The following is a 19,960-nucleotide window of genomic DNA, read 5'->3' as shown; positions in this document are numbered from 1 at the left end:
CAAAGAATTCATGCTCTTCAGATTGCCAGTATTTAATTAAAAAATTAACTGAAATAAAAAATTGTGCCCATTTTTCTCTTTGCAAGAAGTCAAAATTCAAAATTAAAATGAAAGCACAAGAAGATCTGTGCAGTCCAAAATAAAAATCCACCTCTTTACATAGACATATCCTATTACATACTGCACTACTAAATTTCATGAAACAACTTAAATATTGCTAATTAAAACCCTCAAGACACTAACATATTTTCAAATCAACCTCTGCCACTTTGTTGTATAAATGGAATAATGGCAGCTTTTCTTTCAATATCCAAAAGAATCATTTTGGGAACAAATCTGAAGTTTTGATTCATTCAACAAACAATTATATTGAGCACGTACTATGTGTCAGCCCCTATGCAGGGTGCTGAGCAAGCAAATGGGATGATTTTCCAATTTAGAAGAATTCTGGTCTCTAAAGCAGTGCTTCTCAAACTATTTTTTTTTTTTATTTACCTGTGCCCTCTTTTGCTATACATAAAATTATTTTCCCACTTTTCAGGAATTTGATGACTGTGTCTAACACTGAGAATCACTGATACACAGAACACAGACTCTATCTTCTGTGTATCCTTGACAGATAAAATGGCTTTGAGTTTTTACTTTCTATTTAAAATGCAACACATTTATTTTCGAGACTTATAACAGAATTACAATATTAAGTTTATGTTTCTGAACTACATATGCCCCCTTCCAAACTGGAATTCAAATTTCCTGCACCCACCTCTGTTGAGAATCACTGCTTTAAAGAATTTGGGAAAAAAACAGGCAACCTCCATCTCTCCCCTCCAATCCAGTCTTAAAAGAATTAGAATTTTCCTACCTGACACAACAGCTGGTGGAGTATCATAATCCTGTCTTGGGATTGAATCTTTGAATGAAAAGAGCATGAGAAAGAATGCAATGAAGTACAAAAGAAAATAAAATAGAATCAGCCCTAACACGTGGAAGAGTCCGCTGTGTGTCATACGGTGGCCTGACCCCCTGCCTTAGAGCAGTAAAGGCATTATGATTCCTCATTTGCATTTGATACCATGGTCCCTATTACCACAATACTGTACATGCGATTAGGTCCCGTTAGACTTGCTGGGACAGTACAGTTTGTACTGAAACATTGTCATCGTCCACAGCCTGTTTGGTACCTCCCTTAGGGAATCAATATAAACATGTTACCCTCTCTGGCTGACAAAAGAGTTCTACCAGGCAGCCCATCTAGAGGGGCCCCCAGAGCATGATATGAAACAAAGTCCTGGAGAACAAAATAAAGAACTAAAATTTAAAAGAGAAAAATAAAAAATTTGTATATTCTCATATTCTATGGAGACTAACACATTTTGAAGGCAAATTTCATTATTTATCACTCAGCTCCAGCTCTGATCCCAGTGGTTGTCAGTGAGGCAGAGCAGAGGGTGCTTTCGCCTCAGGGCCAAAAAGCTTTATGTGTTGTAACTGTGGGAGCAGAGATACACAGAACAGAATCTATTGAACATGATGGTTATCTTTATCCCAAGTCTCCTAGCACTGAAGGTGTCAAATTCTAGATAAAGCTTCATTAAACTACATAGCAATCATTTCAAAAATAGGGATTACATGGGACAAAATATATCTGCTTTTTTAAGATGAAAAAAGAGCTTTTGACTCACTGAAATTTCTTTAGCCAGGGATCTTAAAAAGGAGACTGGCATATGGCGTAGGCCTAGGGTCCCCTTCTAAAAATGGAAAATTCTAATTTTGCCCCCACTCCCCTTGGAGGGCTAAACTCTAAAAGAAACTTGATATTGTTTAGATTCAAATCAACTGCCAACACATGGTTAAAGAGATGCTCTTGTGTGACTCTTATTCCATTTATATGACCTTTATTAAAAGCAAAAATCCCAAATTTTCTTTTTCAACCCATGTGACAACTTTTGGATTATCACGTATTTCTCACTTCCATCTCCTTGCCACAAAAGGTTAATCACTCTCTCCTGAGTAAATGGCATGTGAGAAGACAGATTAGAACTTGAACATTGCAAGGCACTTTGAGCAACAAAAGCAAACATGGTCAAAAGATTCAAATGCAAATAAACCAGACACATGAGTTATTTTGTTTCTTGCAACAGGTACCTGAACTACTGAGCTCATTATAATCCCCAAATCTAGAATAATTAGAATCATTTTTAAAGTTTTTCCAAATTTTTAAATAGGAGTAATTCCTAGTACCTTTTGAAAAATTGCAATCACACATTACCACTCCAAACCAAAAATAAAAATAAAAAAAATTTAAAAAAGTTAATTATTGGACCGTGCTACTAGTCATTTTCCAAGAATATATTTATAACATTTTAAAATAAATAATAAAAGCCAATAATGTTTATTGCTGAATAGCTGGATAACGTAGAAAAGCAAAATGATTAAAATAGACGTTACTCCTAATCCCATCACTTGGAAATAGCCACACTTGTTTTATATTTCTCTATAGCCTGATAATACTTCTTTATAGTTGATACTGAACTCTGCACATGCAAATTTACCTCTCTCTCTCTCTTTCTTTTGACAGGGTTTCACTCTGTCATTCAGGCTGAAATGCAGTGGCACAACCATAGCTTCCTGTAACCTCAAACTCCTGGGCTTTATTTATCTTCCTGCTTCCGCCTCCTCAGTAGTTGCACTATAGGGCACACAATAATGTAATGCCTAGCTAATTTTCAATGGTTTTTTTTTTTTTTTTATTGTGATGGGGTCTTGCTACGTTATCTAGGATGGTCTCCAACTCCTGACCTCAAGCAATCCTCCTGCCTCAGCTTCCCAAAGTGCTGTGATGATAGGCATGAACCACCACAGCCTGCCTTACTTCCAATTTTTTAAAATTTAACATTATAAATAAACTTTTTCCTAATTATTTAACACTCTTATGATTTCATGCTGCATTACATTCTGGTTTATGGATGGATTATGATATATTTAATTATTCTTCTTTGTTAGACATTATAAAAAACATTGTGTCAAATATTTTTGAGGTATAATTACTTTTCTGATATTTTAGAATATTTCCATAGACGAGCTTCTCAAAACTATAACTTCTTGGTTAGTCAGTATAAATGTTTTGAAGTATCTCGATTGACTACCTTGCTATTCAACTGGTACTTACACAAATTGAGATTCCTATCATCAAGCAATCAGTGCTAGAGAATGCTTATTTTCCTATACCTTCATTAGCAATTTGTACTGCATTTTGATAGCTTTACTTGATGGGATATATGTGCATGTATATTTCATTAATTACTGTTTCTGTTTCTTTGATTATAATTTTTGTACATGTTCCTTGGCATTCTATTTACTCTTTTATCAACCATCTGTTCATGTTCTTTGGCATTTTAACTATTGAGGCTTTTTTACTATGGTGGTAATTTATTTGAATTCAGAATTCATTGTTTTAAACAACAAAAGTGTAATATTTACAAATACACACTCATACTACTAGACTTACATTTAACGCCAGTTCATTTACTGTTCCTAAGACTCCCTTCAAAGGTCTTTCACTTTACAGTAAAACTAAACCAATTTTTTAAAACTATTACTTTTTTAGATATATTTTCTGTTTTGTATTTGAGTGTTTTAAATTAATTTTTTTTCCTGAAGAACTATTTTAGGAGATGTACTCATTACCATTTATGATACAGTTTCCTGAATCAGAGTCTATTTAACATCCTGTTAGCTTTTAAAAAATCTGTCTTAATATTTATATTCATACCTAATAACAGAAAAAAGAACAATATCTAAACAAACTGAATAATTGAGGATTTTCACCTGACACTAACAAAATATCAGAGCAGTAAAGGAGTGGTGTGACTGAAAAATGCTAGAGAACTGTGGGGACAGATGGAGTACAATTACAAGGTTATTTTTGTGAGTGGCTATGGTTATACTGTGGAAATCAATGATATCACAAATCATCAGTGGTTTGGAGAACACAAACCAAACTGCAGATACAAAACCTGCAGAACTAAATCTTTTTATTTCTTCCAACAGATTCTGGTGACATTGTGAGCCGCTGGTGACCAGCAACTGAACAAATGAAAAGGAGATAAGACACTTGTAAAACAAGATTGTCATGCAATTTGGAGGTTCTCATAACACAGTAAAATCTCCAGTGACTTCTGCTAAAGCTTACAATAAAGTGATAAGAAGTTATGGATAATGGGGCTTTGGTTTCACCAAGGGAATACTGTGACAAAAAAATAAACAAAAGTAGAAAAGCTACGAAAATCCTTCAGGGTCAGCAGAGCCCTGAAATAAAACAGTTACACTGCTTGCATAAAATGCATTTTTTTTTTTGAGGCCTGCAGATTCTGTCTAGCTTAAAATAGAGAATTGAACAATAAACATCTGAGGTGGCAAATTGTAGAGAAAGGTTAATTAAGCTACATGACATTCATTTCAAAATTTGAGGTCATGGGAGACAATTATATCGTCTTTTATGAAAAGGAAAAAGAGGTTTTGGCCCAATACAATTCCTTTAGCCAGGGACTTTAAAAGGAAGAGTGGGACTAAGCCTGTGTTCAAGATCTCCCTTCTAGAAATGGACAATTCTAATACAGCTACAACTTCCGTTAACCCTGATCGCTTCCTACTCTAGATTATTCACTGGGTCACTCTCTGCTCTGCCCTTGGAACCTATCTGTTTCTAGAGTTTAGAATCCTATCTTAATCTTGACTTGTCACTGTTCACACCTTGTTTTGCAGAATTTCTGTGAGCTCAGATGTCTGAAATCCTCTGAAATGTTTCAGTTAGGAGAGAGACACAGTCAGATAGTTTTAGATTGACTACCTGTGACAACACGGTAGAGAATGGATTGGAGCAAACTGAAATTTAAAGCTTGAAGAACAGTTAGGAAACTATTACAATTAATCAAATGAGTCCCAGGGCAGAGACTCCAGAAATGTGGAAGAAAGAATGTATTTGACCAATGTCTATGAGAGAAAACCAGTGGGACTTGAAAAGTAATTGGGTATGGTGGTGAGGGAGAAGGAAAAGGTCTCGCTCGGGTCTTAGATGTATGATTTGGCTATAGGGAAAATGGTCATGTCATTAGCTTGCAGGGAAATGGAGCAGAAACATACAAGAGGAAGAGGTTTCAGTAGGAAGGAAGCTCTGGAAAGCTCATGAGATTAGTTTGGGTCATGCTGACTTTGAGTTGTCTGAGGGAGATTTCCATGGAGATACTTAGCAAGTATTTGGATAAATGAGTCTGAAATTCTTAGATGAGGTTAGCATTGGGGACTGAGATTTAGGAGTCAACATGGAAGCCAGGGTGTACAACCATGAGAGTGAATGAGATTGCTTACGAAAATCATGTGGCGTAAGTATGTTAAAAATGAAGCTCTGGCTTACCAATCTGTGCAGGAAGAGAAGAAGGAATGGCCAGAGAGGTTTGAGGAGAACCGGAAAAACCTTGGGGAGGAGTCACAAACTGGGAGTTCTTGGGACAAACTGGGCCCAATATTTAAATATAGAGAAATTTCAAATCAAAATTCAAGAATTCAGCTTATCTTTAAAAGTTGGAAACTGAGATCACCCTGGGTCTGTATGTCCATGTGGCAATAGCCATCACAACAGCTGTACTACTAATGGAGTAGTGGCTGCCCTCTTCAGACAAGGCATCCTTATTTCAGGCTGCCAAAGGCACCACCTCTCACTTCTATTTGCCCAAAACTCAGGCAGAGATAGTATTATTATTGTATGGAAAATACATCTTATCTAAACTATAATCTCCAACGTCATATGTGTTTATATGGTATGAGTATGTTTATGATATAGGCAAATATTTAAAAATTGATTATGTATTTCCAAGGGTTTTTGCTTGAACTCGATCCACTTCATTCATTAATATGACTTGGCTGGACTCTACAGGCTTTTGAGTTTGCTACCTTAAAAGAATATGTTAGCAGCCAAAGAAATGGAGACGTTAAAGAAATTATTTATAACAAGTGAAATAGTGCAGGTGAGTTATACCATGGATTTTACAGTGTGCTACATCACTTCTGGCTACCTAAACTAGACTCCCACCAGTTAGAAGCCACTGGAGGTGAAGGGTATGAGCAGCTCATTTGAGAAGCACATACTGGGAATCATACTGTATAAGGAATGCTGCATATTGTCATTTCATTAACACTCACAACATCTCTGGGATGCAAGCATTATTTTTCCCATTTCGTAAAATGAGAAAGCAAAGGTTCTGAGAGGTTAAGTAACCCACCTAAACATGCAGAGCTAACAAGGGAGCAAGACCAGGATTTGAACTCAAGTTTAAAAACAAAGCTGACTGATCTTTCCATTATGCCAGGGTTCCTGCCCATCAATGAAAATGTTGGAAAGATGCAATAAGGTAGAAAAATCTGATTTTACAAAATCATCCTCAACTGGATAATAGTCACTCCAAATGCCAATCAAAATTCAGATAAAAAGAATCTATGAAGTCAATATCAAAGAATTAGAGTGACAGTCTACGAAAACAAAGTAACAGTATTCTGGACGCCAAGGACACTTAATTATATTTTGTTAAATGAATCAACAAAGTAATTCTGTTTTCTCTCTACCTCTTCAAAACCTTACTAAATTTTACACTTTTCCATAACATCAAGTAACACAAATATTATAATGTGTCTAAACATTATTTAGTGTGAATGTAAAGGATGAAAAGAAAAAAAGCTAGTGGAAATTTGATGTTAATAATAAACCACATACTTAAAACTTTTACTCTCTAAGAAAGAGAATGTTATATATTATTATTGAATTATTTGGCTATTACCAGCTGCCTAAAAGTCATGGTCCCTTACAAATGTGTTCTTGTTGAAATACTCAAATACAAAATCATAATATATGTTATCGATTCAATAACTATTATAATTCTGAGTCTGTTTTGTGTCTTCTAGCTTGTTTTTTAATTCCCTAAAGGATTCAGTCATACACTTAGTTAACTAGCTCTTATATTTCTACTAGTTTGCAAACTTAAATTTTAGCAAGTCAATTGGCTTTACTTTTGAACCAAATGAGTAAAAATTATAAAGAGTTTCTATGTTTTGCATTATAATTCTCTCTTTAGTCAGATTCCAGATTGTTATTCAATACAGTAAAATTACATTACATCACTCATTCAGAATTTACGATCACTGAAGGACACAAAGGCTGATATGGAAGGAAATCTATAATGTATTAATAAAAATAAGAAACTGCAGGCCTTCTGATACTATTCCTAGGACCTGCTTATTAGTAACACACAAAATAATTACAAATAATCCTTTGATAAAAGCAATATAATATTTCTTCAAGCTGTATCTCCATGATGAAAATTAGCTGTACCACAGCATATAGTTAAGTATATCTTAGACATGACTTCTAAAAGTGTAGGTCAGAAACCTAAGAGATCATTTGATCCAGCCCAAGCATTCAGACAGGTAAGGTACTATCAACTGCTTTTTACAGGTTCTGCAACTTTGTTTATGTTACTAAAACTAAAATTTCTTTATTGAAATAATGTGGCTCTTTCCATTAAATTATACTGACTTTCTTCCTATTTAGGACAGATTTGTGAGGCCTCAGTGGACATGACAGAAACTTCGTACATTCTTAAAAGTCCATGAGTCAACAGATTTATTTGGCAAGCAAGCCATTGCTATGGAGTAATACACAGCTAGTGTGCATATTGTAGATATTTGGAGAAGAAGGCAGCCTAACGAAGAATCACAGAGGTGGTAACTATAAGACATATAGGTTTAAAAATATAGAATTGGATATTGAAAGGGCCCCATATATGATCAAGTTCAATACTTCAACTAGATAGAGAAAAAAGTTCAGACTAGAAATATTACTTTCCCCAAAATTGACAGAAACAACAGGGCTTACTCAAGTTTTATATCTAGGATTTCTGACTCCTAGTCCAGTGCTCTTTCTACAATATTTAAGCTACCTCAGTCAAAAAAATGTATTTTTATTTCTATGTTTTATTAAATGACAAGATTATCTGCACTAACATTTGCCAAAATAAAACTGTTACTGAAGGTGTCACATGAGTGGTTAGGTTTCATGGTTTCATTGTTCTCTGTAATGGCAATTAATGAAGTTTCAGTATTCTAGATTGTATTAGGCTTTTGCCTCCTTGAACATTTGGGGAATTATCTTTTAAAAAAATCAAACATAAAGTTTTTCCCATGATTTAAAATGCCTCATTGATATAAAATCCAGGCTGCAATAGGCATTTTTCAGCACACTTTTGTTCTGAGGAGAAAGAAGGCTAGTCAAAAACTATTGGCTAATCATAACCTATAAGAAAAAAATCAAGCACATTAGGTTCCCTTCCTTCTTTTCAACATTATCTATATCAACATATCAAAAAGAAGGATTAAAATAACTCAATTATAGCTCAATTACTCAATTACTCTTTATTGATTGAATAGTATCAGTCATAGGTATGGCCCCTCACTTGCGTATAACCTGGTAATAATCTCGTGGCTGAGCTGGTAAGCAGCTGGGAAGAGAAAACCAGGATTGAGTATATTAAGTCACAGGGTCTAGATTTGCAGGTGCATGCAAAAGGACACCTTTCCAAAAACAGACATTATATCTGGTACATTGAACCATAAAGAACAAGAAGTAACTGAATGACACAATAGAACTTTAGTCTTGCCACTGTGAGTACATGTGCCCTGGAATTGAACATACATGCAGAATGTAGCTTGTTCATACTGAAACCTGAAAGGTGTGTTAGTTAATGAATACGGTACAGACACAGTTTCACTGATAATGCCAGTAAAAATGGAGAATATCACATCTGATTAAAAAAGTTCAACGAAACAAAACAATCTCTTCAACTCACCGTTCCTGTTGTGCCCAATGAAAGGTGATTCATCTGCTGTGTCAGGGGGCCCATCATGTTGGTTGGTTGCATTGACATGGGATGGTCCATGGTTGGTGTAATCACAGCACCCTACAAGCATATACAATGTCCATTTGAAAACGTATCCTACAAGGAAGGAGACTTCTTACAAATAAACAGTAAACTGTAAATGTGTGAACATCAAATGCTTTTACTTTTTTACTCAAAAGGCTAAATTCCACTGTATATAATTTTTATGTCCATTCATGTCATTTTGTGCTTGTCTGAATAGATGCCATTAACAACTTCCTTTCTTCTGAGGTAATTTACCTGTGATGTATCTAAAATATGTTACTTACATTTTCATTTTTTGAGGTAGAATGTATTGAAATAAATCATCTATATCCCATTAAATCATCTATATCCCATTATTATTATTATTATCCCATTATTATTAAATCATCTATATCCCATTATTATTATTATTATTATCCCATTATTATTAGCCCATTATTCTAAATATAAACTTCTCTGGCTGAAAAATATGAACATTAGTGGAAATTCTCTAATTTTCTTGTTATTTGATAAAATTTGGTTTATGTCATTTATCTATTATTTATTAATACATAGATAATTCTTAGTCACCCCAATGCAATCTACTGCTAAGAGGGGTAATGCTGACCCACATGGGTTTCTGAACTAGATTTCTTTGAAGGACATATTAAAATCTATCATTGATAAACTAAAAATCAAAATTACTATTTCCCATTTGTTTTTCTCCTAACCTTTTGACCTGTTTTCTATCTATCTATATTTTAGACACAAGACAGAATACCAAATTCTGTTAAAGCTGGTCAAATTTTTATGTCTATCCACAATTTTTTTAAAAAAGTAAGTGTTAACTTTTAAATCAGATGTTAAGAAAAGCGGACGTCTATAATATGGTTTTTGATTTATTATCGTTGTTGGGGATAAAAGAAATTACAGACATTTTAAAAACTTCCATCCATATGCAAAGTGTCCTATGGTGAGTGAAGAATGGAGCTAAGTCATTTTATCCTTCCCTTTCTCTTTCTCTACTCTGCTACTTTCCTTGTAGTAATTAACTTGGAGAATGAAAAAATATTTTTAAAAAACAAACTTAAAAAGCTAGAATTGGATGGAATCTTTGAGAGTATATAATTTCAATGTTTATTTAAAGATTTTGATAAAAGTAGAAACATGTTTTATAACAACCCATTTAAATACCCAGTTATGATAAAATGATTATGTATCTGAATAAATTATTTCCCTAAACATTATTTTTCTCACTGGACAGATGCATGTAGATGGCCAGATCTTGGCACCCAAACTAATTACCCACAGCAAGTGCTTCCTAAAATGCTTTTGCTCAAACTAAGCAAGTCTTCCTGGTATTATCAAAATTCAACTTCCTGATTATATCTGTGAAAAAGATCAGGCTATCACTCTGCCTTCCCTATGGGCTCCTCCCCATTAACTTTCAGAGATAATAGAAAGTGAGCCAAATATTTGGAAATGCTTGATACACAGGGCCAGCTTTGTTCACAAAGACATTTAGACTTTTCAGTAGGAATCAATCAGAAAACATGTCTGTTATTTTAAAGGTCTGTAGCTTGTAAATATACACAATTGTGCATTTGTGTTGTTTGAATTTCTCGATGCTTCTGTGAATTGTCATTCATCAGGATGCCTCTTAAATGAGAAACATAAGAAAAGCTTTTACTTAATTATAATTCAGAGACACAGCACTTTTCTTTCTGCTGCCTGAATCTTTTTAACAAAAGCATCTTTATTGTTTTCCTTTTTTAAAAAAATACTTACTGGCCTTCATTTCAGGTATTTGTTGTGCCAGACCAGAAGTAAACACTTTAAGAAGAACTAGGGTTCTTCTTAAATCACCTAGGGATAAATTATAGAATAACCTCAGAGTTAAGATGGAAGTCCTGAAGCATTTCTTTTTAACCAAAAAGTGGCACTTTGACAACATTCTAATGCTTAGCAGGTGCAAGACTTCAATTCTCTTCTTGAACTCAAGACAGGTTATCTTTTTAGAATATTTGCCCCTAGACATTCCAACATGCAGCGAAACTGTCACAATCCCAGAAACACCTCAATTCTAAACAGCTTGCTCTAGCCACAAAAAGGATCATTCATGTAAATCAGAGATAAAAACCCAGTTGTGTTTGGTAAGGATACTTTCTTCTCAAGGCCCTGGAGGTTGTCTTATTCCCCAGGGATGTGTTTGTTTTTTTTTTTTTAAGGCAATATGCAAATGAGGTAGGTGTGCATGTGACAGAATCAAAATTCATGCATGATGAGAAGGATGGAATGCCTGCACTTGGAATTAATTTTGGAAGAATTGTCTGGTTTCTTTGAGAATCTTTTCTTTGAAAGCAGTGTTTGGGGACTCATTTGATTACAGATGTCACAGAGTGAGTGCTGCTTCTGTGTATAAACCAAAAACCTGACAATCAAAGGAAAGAGGAAGAAGGGATTTATCATTATTTGGAATTGTAAATAGCAACATTAGGCACAGAGTGGAAAATAACGTAAGGAGACCAGTTACTGCACATAAACGAACAGTTCTTTCTGAGCAGATCAGCTACTGCACATACATAAAAAATAAAATAAGGATTCTTGGGGGAGGATATGTAAGAATGTAGAGTCTTGTTCACATTCAATAAAAACATTCAGTGAAAAAAAATCCCACAAATTATTAAGAATACAAATTTTGTAATCTTAAGGGAATGGAAGAAATGTACAGTCAGGGAGCAAACTGGAAGTAACTAGTAGGAACTTCTGGGAGAAATGAATTTTCTTAATGATACTTTATCTGAGGCAGACAACTTAAAGAGGTTTACTGTTGGTTATCTACAGCAAAGGGGGTGTTTGCCAGCCACTTTGCTTAGTAAAAACTACGAAATCTCTTTTGTATTGTGTATTACATGAATAAATAAATATAAAAGAAGAAAAGGAAAGCCTTATGGTCAGTTTGGCAAAGCCAGTACCCGTAACCATAACTTTGACTTACTAAATGAACTGTCAAATCCACTCCAACTCAATACATTTAAGCCATAGGCTGAAGAATGTTTGTGACAGATGTTGCCAACGCATTAAGCATAATTTTGTTTACTTGAGATGTACAGGATGTGGTGTCTGACAGAGTTCACTTGGCAAGTGGCAAAGCAAGAAGAAACTGATTTTTCATTTTAGCATCTCTGGATGTCTGGGTTTGCTCAATGTTTAAGCTGCAAAGAAAAATATTATATAATGCTATAATTCCACTAAAAAACACAATGACCAAACAGCTGATGGAAACGTCTGGTCCTTTCTAGCCACTGCCTTTGCAAAACAAAGCTGCTCTCACTCAAGAGACAAAGGGTGGATCTGGTTGCCCTAGTTCTGAAATAAACAATTTCAACAGTAATTTGGGTAAAGTTTCCAAAGATCATCATGTGTGGCGTAAATATATCTGACCTAAGGCCAAAAAAGCATCTGTGTTGTTAACCTTCTGCCAATGCTTGAAAGAAATTTGAAGTCTTTGAAAGTTCCATATTTTAATTTCCCAACTGAAATACAAAACCATTGGCGAATCAGGGAAAAAGCACGTGTGGTTTCTCTCCCATCTAAAGCACACATCGCTGGCTTAGCACCTACATTAATCCCAGAAGATGAACCACAATAAGAAGAATTAGCTGCATTAATATTCCTGTGATAGTATTCTAGGTCAGTGCCGTCCCAACTATGGTTTGTGGATCAGTAGCAGCAGTAGACAAAAATTAGATTCTCTGGGATTCAGGCCTTGAAATCTGTGTTTTAGCAAGCTCTCCAGGTGACGATATACCCTAAAGTTTAAGAAGTTTGCTCTGTCTAAAAACTGCTACTGTATAAAGCCAGTGTTCCAGTTCTTACACACAAACAAGTGACTTTATTTTATTTATGCTGTTTCTCAATTATTTGTTTGAATCCAGTCTTTTTACAGGACATGGTCTTTTATGTGATAATCACATTATATCCTGTTAAAAACATTCAAAGGGGCTAAGCCTGCATTTTGATGGGCTGACCTAGAAATATTAGCTGAATAATCACACCATAATAAGTGTGATGACCTGACATGCTTCAGTTTGATCAGTTTGGCTTGTGTTATAACACATTGGGAATCTTTCGTATTTGGACTCTTAGTAGCCTTGTATTTGAACTCATAGAAATGGAGAAGTAAAAATAAAATTATTTGGATATAAGTGAAAATAAAGAAGAAACAACATCCCTTTTTTTCTCATCTTATCTAAATGCCTCAAGTCAAAATGTCTGTGATCTGTATTATACTATTGCCTATAGTGATTCACACAAAACTATATATGAATTTTTAAAAGGTGATTTTAAGTCACGATTTCATTATCTTATTCATCTGTCTGATTTTTGCCAGTTTTTAATATTCCTAGAATAAATATCTAATAGCAACAAGGATCCCATAATATAAATGGCATGAAGGTAGCTTAACTTGAGGAATAGCTGTCCAAATGCAGTGTTCTGCAATATTAGCATGCAACATTCCTTGTCTTGTAGTATATGTAGGGATGTCTAATTTCTTTCATTTGTTGATGCCAGTAGTTTTGTTTTGTTTTGATGAGGGTTCAGGGTTTAAGAAAGGCTTTTGTGGGGAGAAAAAAACAAAAGGAGTAAGAAATGTCCCTAATTCTTAGAAACAATCATTAATCCTTATCTACCTCCATAGATAAATTTCCAACCAACATGGTGGTACAGTCTGACTTTTAAAAATTATGTTTGAAATCCAAAAGCTGTGGCAAAGGTGGTAGCCTTTAACTTTGTAAGCATTTTGTAAGGATTTGACAAATGCTGGAAGTATGGGAAATGATAAATTACACGGTAAGCCAGAAGCCACACTGCCCCTAGAACTTCATTTTAGCACTTAATCTCTCCCTCCCCTTTATTATTCTCTACTTGCTTCTTTCCACATTACATCTTTCAAGAGGGAAGACATTACGTTTACACAACTTTTGTCATCTCTACAAATAGGAACTGCATGCAGTAACTGCTCAAAACGGTTTTTGTAAATTAATTTTATATAACAGTACCACTCATTTTCAGATCAATGACAAATGGTAAATATTTACTAATATTCCTGATTTTGATTGTTTATTCTAAAAGGGTTGAAATTATGTTGTTTTGTTCACCACTGTCTAGTGTCTATAGTGCTGTTTATAGTAGGAGGTATACAATATATGCTTCATAAGTGTTCACCGAAAGAATGATGAAAGAATAAAACTTTCAATTGAAAAGGAGTTACAAATGTTATTTTGAGATTGCTGGTTAAAACGGATCATTCCAAACTCCTGAGAAAACTTGTTCTCCCAAAGGGCGGTTCAGTTTTAAAACCATAGTTTAACTCACACATGTGCATTTATGATATCTTCAATTATCATCCCCTTAAAGATGAAATCCAAAATTTGCTTGAAGTAAAAAGTTTGACTAATGCTATATAAGATATATATGTATACATATATATATTAGAATAAAAAGTGTGTCCATATGTACATATGTCATTGGTTCTCAACCAGGAGTGATTTCGCAATGTCTGGTAACATTTTTGGTTATCATAGCTGCAGAGGTGCACTATTAGCACCTAGGGGATAGTGGTTGTTGATGTGGCTATACAACCTACAACACAGAGAACAGTTCCCCAAGGCAAATAATCATCCAGCAAACCCAGGACTAGTGCTAGGGTTCAGAAACCCTAGCACTAATACACATATATATCCATAAGCTCCATTTACACAAAGTAAGGAAGAATTTGAAAGGCAGTAACTAGAAAAATGACACAAAGTATTCATCTACAGTCTGTTCCCTACAACTAATAGTACATTTTACATCCATGGCAAGATTATGGTTATAATATACACCAATTTCCCAAATTCTATAATTGTGCAATGAAGGAAAACAGGACTGTTCCATGACTTCCAATTGCTTTATAATTATTTTTGATTGCCAACTTATTTTGCTATTTATTTTGGAAATGGGGCAAACTAGAGCTGGGTTTCTCTTTCCAACGCTTGGACAGGCTTAGACTAATTGGCATGCTATTTGGACTACTACATGGAGATATGTAGCTATGGGCTAGGGGCATAACGTTTAGAAGACATTTTCCATTGCTATATAAATGTAGAAGAGATATGTACATGTACATGGATTTCCCAATGACAGAATATCTATTAATTATAAACATAGGGTTTTTTCCCTTGTACTCTTAATGAAACTTTTAATTTCAGGTTGATTTTTGATTCAGTTACTAGTAACTGGAAGTATTATTTTTGAAGTTATAATATTAACAGACACTAAAGCCAAATTAGTTATAGCCATGGAAGTCCCTTTAAAAGAATCCTAATTATATACTACGCCTATTCAACTGTGAATAATGGTTTCAATTATTGGTTAAGTACCTATTAATATAATAGTGTCATTCTGAATGAGAATATAAAGTAAATATGCCACATTGAAGTATTTCTTACCAAAGCAGGTACATAATTAGGATTCTCAATAATGCCTTATTTTAATCCTTTAGACGTTTGTGCCTAAAACTACAGAAACATGTTTATCAGTAGCTTTTGGTGTTTTCAGTAGCCTCCTTAGAATCCTAATAGAGCAAGGTGGCTTTTAAATATATTGCATTATTGAGGGAGAGTTGAAAATTTGAGATTTTGAGGACCCTGTGGTCAAATGATTTTGCTGACTGAATATACAATAGGACACTTAATTATTTTGTCATTAAACTTGTACACTTGATTATAGAATTGACCCTGTTAAGATTATATATTTCTTACACAGGTGGGTTACTATATTTTTTCCTTTTATTTTTCTACTTAAGGAGATCATAGCTGCTGAGTTAATGGAAATATTATTTAGAGAAAGATCCCAGGCCACTTCAGAAGGACCTTACAGCTTCAGTGACAAAGAGTGAACTTGTGTTCATCAGCTTCTGATTCCTATCGCATAACTAATGAGGAGCTTTCAGCTGGGGGTGTCTACCACTCACAAATATGTGTGTCATAAAAATCCATGTGTTGTGGTGTAGATGATGTGAAAAAATGAGACTATTTGTGTGAAAAAATTAATGGCATAACTATAGTCCTTTGTCTTCGCTTTGCAGGGCCCCCGTGGTGTACAGCTTTCCTACATACACGTATTGCACACTCCAAAATGTATTTAAAGGAATCAAAAACAACACGACAAAAAAAAAAAAAAATCAAAGACAAGACTATTAAGCTATGCCACTTAAAAATGAATTCATTGAATATATTTCAGCTCCTTCTATACTTTTAGAAAGAAAACCGTTGATCTCTACCCACCAAATATTTCATAATAGAAAATTATACTTGAAATACCGAGATTAGGTAATAATTTTGTTCTACCTTAAAAACTATATACATATATATTACTTCGAAGATGAGCAGACCAGTTTCTCCTTATGTTTTGTTCTAAGTGGGGATATAAGGGAAACAGTATTAAATGACCTCCTTTCCCAAAGTGCAACCTAGAGCTGAGTTCGTATTTCATAGTGGAAATGTCCTTTTTAAGACACTGGTACTGTTAAGTCAATGGCTATTCTACATTAAATGTGTTGGAAGTGCGTAAGGGTAGATAGGACAGTTCAGTGACAGACAAGACATTTTTCTATTCCCGCTTGTCTTATTCAGAAACCAGTTAGGGTGAATGAGTCGTAGGGTCACCCAAAAGCATGTGCTTTCTACTCTGTTTCAGCATTATCCCTGTTCAAAAGAGGCTTCTACAGGTAGGTCTGGGATGGCCTTGTTAGCATAGCGCACATCATCTATGAGGATCACAAAGCTTTCAATTTACCTTTCCAGCCTGATCCCCAGCCCATATACATGAAGCCTCTCTTTCCACCACACCGTATTCCTCATCATTCTCTGGCCCGTCTTACCTCTTACCCTTGCTGTCTTGGCCTGCACTGCTAGGCTTCTACAGCAGTTTGCATGTGTCCTCTAAGATTCTTATCAAATACTACATTCTGGGGGAGCATCTCCTACGACTGACCCAGGCTCCTATGACTGATCACTTGCTTCTCTCTTCTCCCATAACATTTTGCACATACTTCGATCATTATCAAACTTTCTTTCTTTCCTGAATCCTACATTCACTGGTATCATTTGCAATACCTTATATATTTATTTTTTTAATGGTTCTGAGCTCAGCACAGTGTCTGTCATAAAACAGGTGCTTAGTTAATGGTGCTAAATGACTGAGTGGGTGAATGGCACTTGCTCACCAGCCAGGTCTCTGACGACTTTAACGGTGTGTGAAACAATAACAGCCGCTCCTTGCTCAGCCTGGACAAGAAGATTCAATGGAAATAACAGAAGCATTCTCTGGCCAAAAAGATGGACTTGAAAGATCCATTCATACATTTCCTCTGCTTCTCTTTAACAATATCTCAGTCTGACCACTGCCAGCTTGACCTTCTCATCATTTAGTATGAAAAATCCCAGGGCTTCTGAGAGCCACACCCCACCCAAAGAAGTTTAATATTGGAGTTCACGGCACGATTTCCACTCTGTGGAAGAATTATTTATGCTCTGTTAAATGCTGCAAAATGTTCTGTACATATTACAGCCAAAGTGTACCACCACAAATGTAGGTTAAGGTTTTTTAAATCAGGACTTCGTTATGCCATGAACTGTTTTAGTAGACATATATCTGCCTAAGAGTCTTGTCAAACCTTGTCATGTGATAAGAAATGCTTTCTTCATTTGTACAGCAATCACTTTGTATACCTCCAAAGACATTTTCAACTTACGAAAGTTTCAAGCATCCATCAGATGCAGTATTCAGGCCAGCCTTCTTCCAAACAATAAGGCAAACAGGGTTCCCAGCAGATGTCTGAATATTTATGGGCCTCATCTTTTGTCTGGTAAAATGTTTATCTGGCTTTAACTAGCACTCAGGACTGTGAGCTGTCATAAAACTTCTCATTAAAAACTTCTCCTTACTGACAAATAGACTGAAAGACCCGGTTGCAAATCCTTTTCAGGTCTTGTAAGATCCTATTGGCGAATTGGCCTGGAAAATCATTGCTCAAACCACAGGGGTGATCAAGAGGAAAAGGTGCCTGTTATCTTACTTGTGGCCATCGTTTATAGTGCAAGTTGCCTAAATATGTCACAAGGCACCTCAGTTTTGGCTATTACTATTCCTTGTCCTGCAATTTGCTACAAAAAGCACTTTATTTTGTGGTCCCTCAGAGAATATTTCTTTTCTCCTTTAAGATATTTTTAGGAATTTGCCTGGTTAGGGCTGGCAACTTAACTAGCTCTAAGGATACAGGTGTGAAGTCACGACCCTATTAAATAACTAATTTACTCCTTTTAAAGCACACTTTCTATTAGCATTATTATTGCTAACATGCTTCAAACTCAGTATATACCCTATTGATGACATGTTCTGTAGTCTAGTGCTGAGATAAAATATGTCTTGGTATAACAGGCATATTTTAAGATTAAAACTTACACATTAGCATCCAAACAAGTTACATTCTGAGGCCTTCAAGATTTCAATTAACATATTTAAAACTGTCCAGCTGTGATAAAAGACAGCTTTATCTTGTTATCCTTCAGTGTCCTCTTTGCTTCAGGATTTATGCAAGAAACTTAGTTACATGTTTTATTCCACCTTGATTTTATCGCCATTTCTCCTAAGCAGTAATACTATATGAGTAATTTAAATTTTGTTGTTGCTGTTGTTTAATAGAATGTTCTTAAACTCTACTACCTGGTTTCTCAAAGTATGGCCTGGGACTGGATACTATCATCAGGGAGCTTCGTACAGAATCTCAGGTCAACCCCAGCCCCACTAAATTAGAGCCAGCCCCAGCTGAGTTATATTCACGACAAGCTTTGGAAAGCTTAGTTCTACATTTGGTCAGGGCTCTGAGTGAATTTTCTATTGCATTGCTTCTAAAAAGATTCTTGGTTTGACTCTCTATCATTTTAAGTCCTTTGTTTGTTCTTGGTTGAGAGCCAGATAGCTTGGAATACCAACAATTAGTAATATTAATATGACTCCTTGTTATAGTCACAAACAACCAGTAATATTTAGTATAGTTCCTCAATCATCTCCATAGGATTACTGCCTTTACCCATAAAATCTCCTTTAACAAAAAAATTCCCTTTCTTTTCCTATGACATATTTTCATGGCAGCCTTCACACTGAAACCTCCATTCTTTCCAAATAACGTCATCTGCTTCACCAATGAGTTAGAAATAGCTATGACAGCCAAGCATTAGAAGAGATGGTATATGCTGTGTAAAATAGTAAGAGTCAGTAGAAAAATATTTTGGTTAGCTCAAGATACATACCATAAAAATAAGGTGTTAGAAGTAAAATTCCCAAATATTCCTGCCAGTTAAGACTTGATTAAATTAATCAAAAGTGCTACAATAAGTTTAAAAATTAAAGTTTTAAAAGTCTTTCTTGCCTTGATGTTTCTTCTGAACTCGTGATCCAAATTTCCAACTACTGACTGAATCCCATGTACCTCAAAACTACTATGTCTCACTCTGAATGTTGTCTTCCTCTTTCATTCTCAGAGTATATTCTTTCTTCTCTGCTTGATTCTCCGAATAACAAAGAAACTACGAAGTCATCTTGATCGTTTCCTTCTCCCTCATCAGCCATAACAACTCAGACAGGAGTCAAGTCTTGTCAGAACGACATCATAAATTCCTTTACATCTGTTTTCTCTCTCTGTTTTTTTTCTTTTTTTCCCCCGAGACGGAGTTTTGCTCTTGTTGCCCAGACTGGAGTTCAATGATACGATCTCGACTCACTGCAACCTCCACCTCCCAGGTTAAAGCCATTCTCCTGCCTCAGCCTCCCGAGTAGCTGGGATTACAGGCATGCGCCAACACGCCCGGCTAATTTAGCATTTTTAGTAGAGAAGGAGTTTTTCCATGTTGGTCAGGATGGTCTTGAATTCCCGACCTCAGGTGATCTGCCCACCTCAGCCTCCC

The 19,960-nt window shown here is 35.3% G+C and overlaps 1 protein-coding gene across 5 annotated transcripts in view; it reads right to left on the bottom strand.

The window, feature by feature from the left end:
* Positions 1 to 19,960, bottom strand: part of RBMS3 (RNA binding motif, single stranded interacting protein 3) — a 760,872-nt gene that overhangs the window by 71,283 nt on the left and 669,629 nt on the right. For 3 of the 5 annotated variants that reach the window (XM_011961526.1, XM_011961530.1, XM_011961527.1), the window contains 2 exons: positions 8,895 to 9,005; positions 863 to 910 (listed from right to left, as the gene is read on the bottom strand). In XM_011961526.1, the coding sequence (XP_011816916.1) occupies positions 863 to 910; positions 8,895 to 9,005 (159 nt within the window). The remainder of the gene's footprint in view (positions 1 to 862; positions 911 to 8,894; positions 9,006 to 19,960) is intronic. The other 2 variants (XM_011961529.1, XM_011961528.1) reach the window with 1 other exon arrangement.

The sequence above is a fragment of the Colobus angolensis genome, unplaced genomic scaffold, assembly GCF_000951035.1.
Source record: "Colobus angolensis palliatus isolate OR3802 unplaced genomic scaffold, Cang.pa_1.0 Scaffold56, whole genome shotgun sequence".
In the NCBI taxonomy this organism is placed as follows: Eukaryota; Metazoa; Chordata; class Mammalia; order Primates; family Cercopithecidae; genus Colobus; species Colobus angolensis.
The sequence above is the reverse complement of the archived record's forward strand: the minus strand, read 5'-3'. Positions and strand labels throughout refer to the sequence as shown.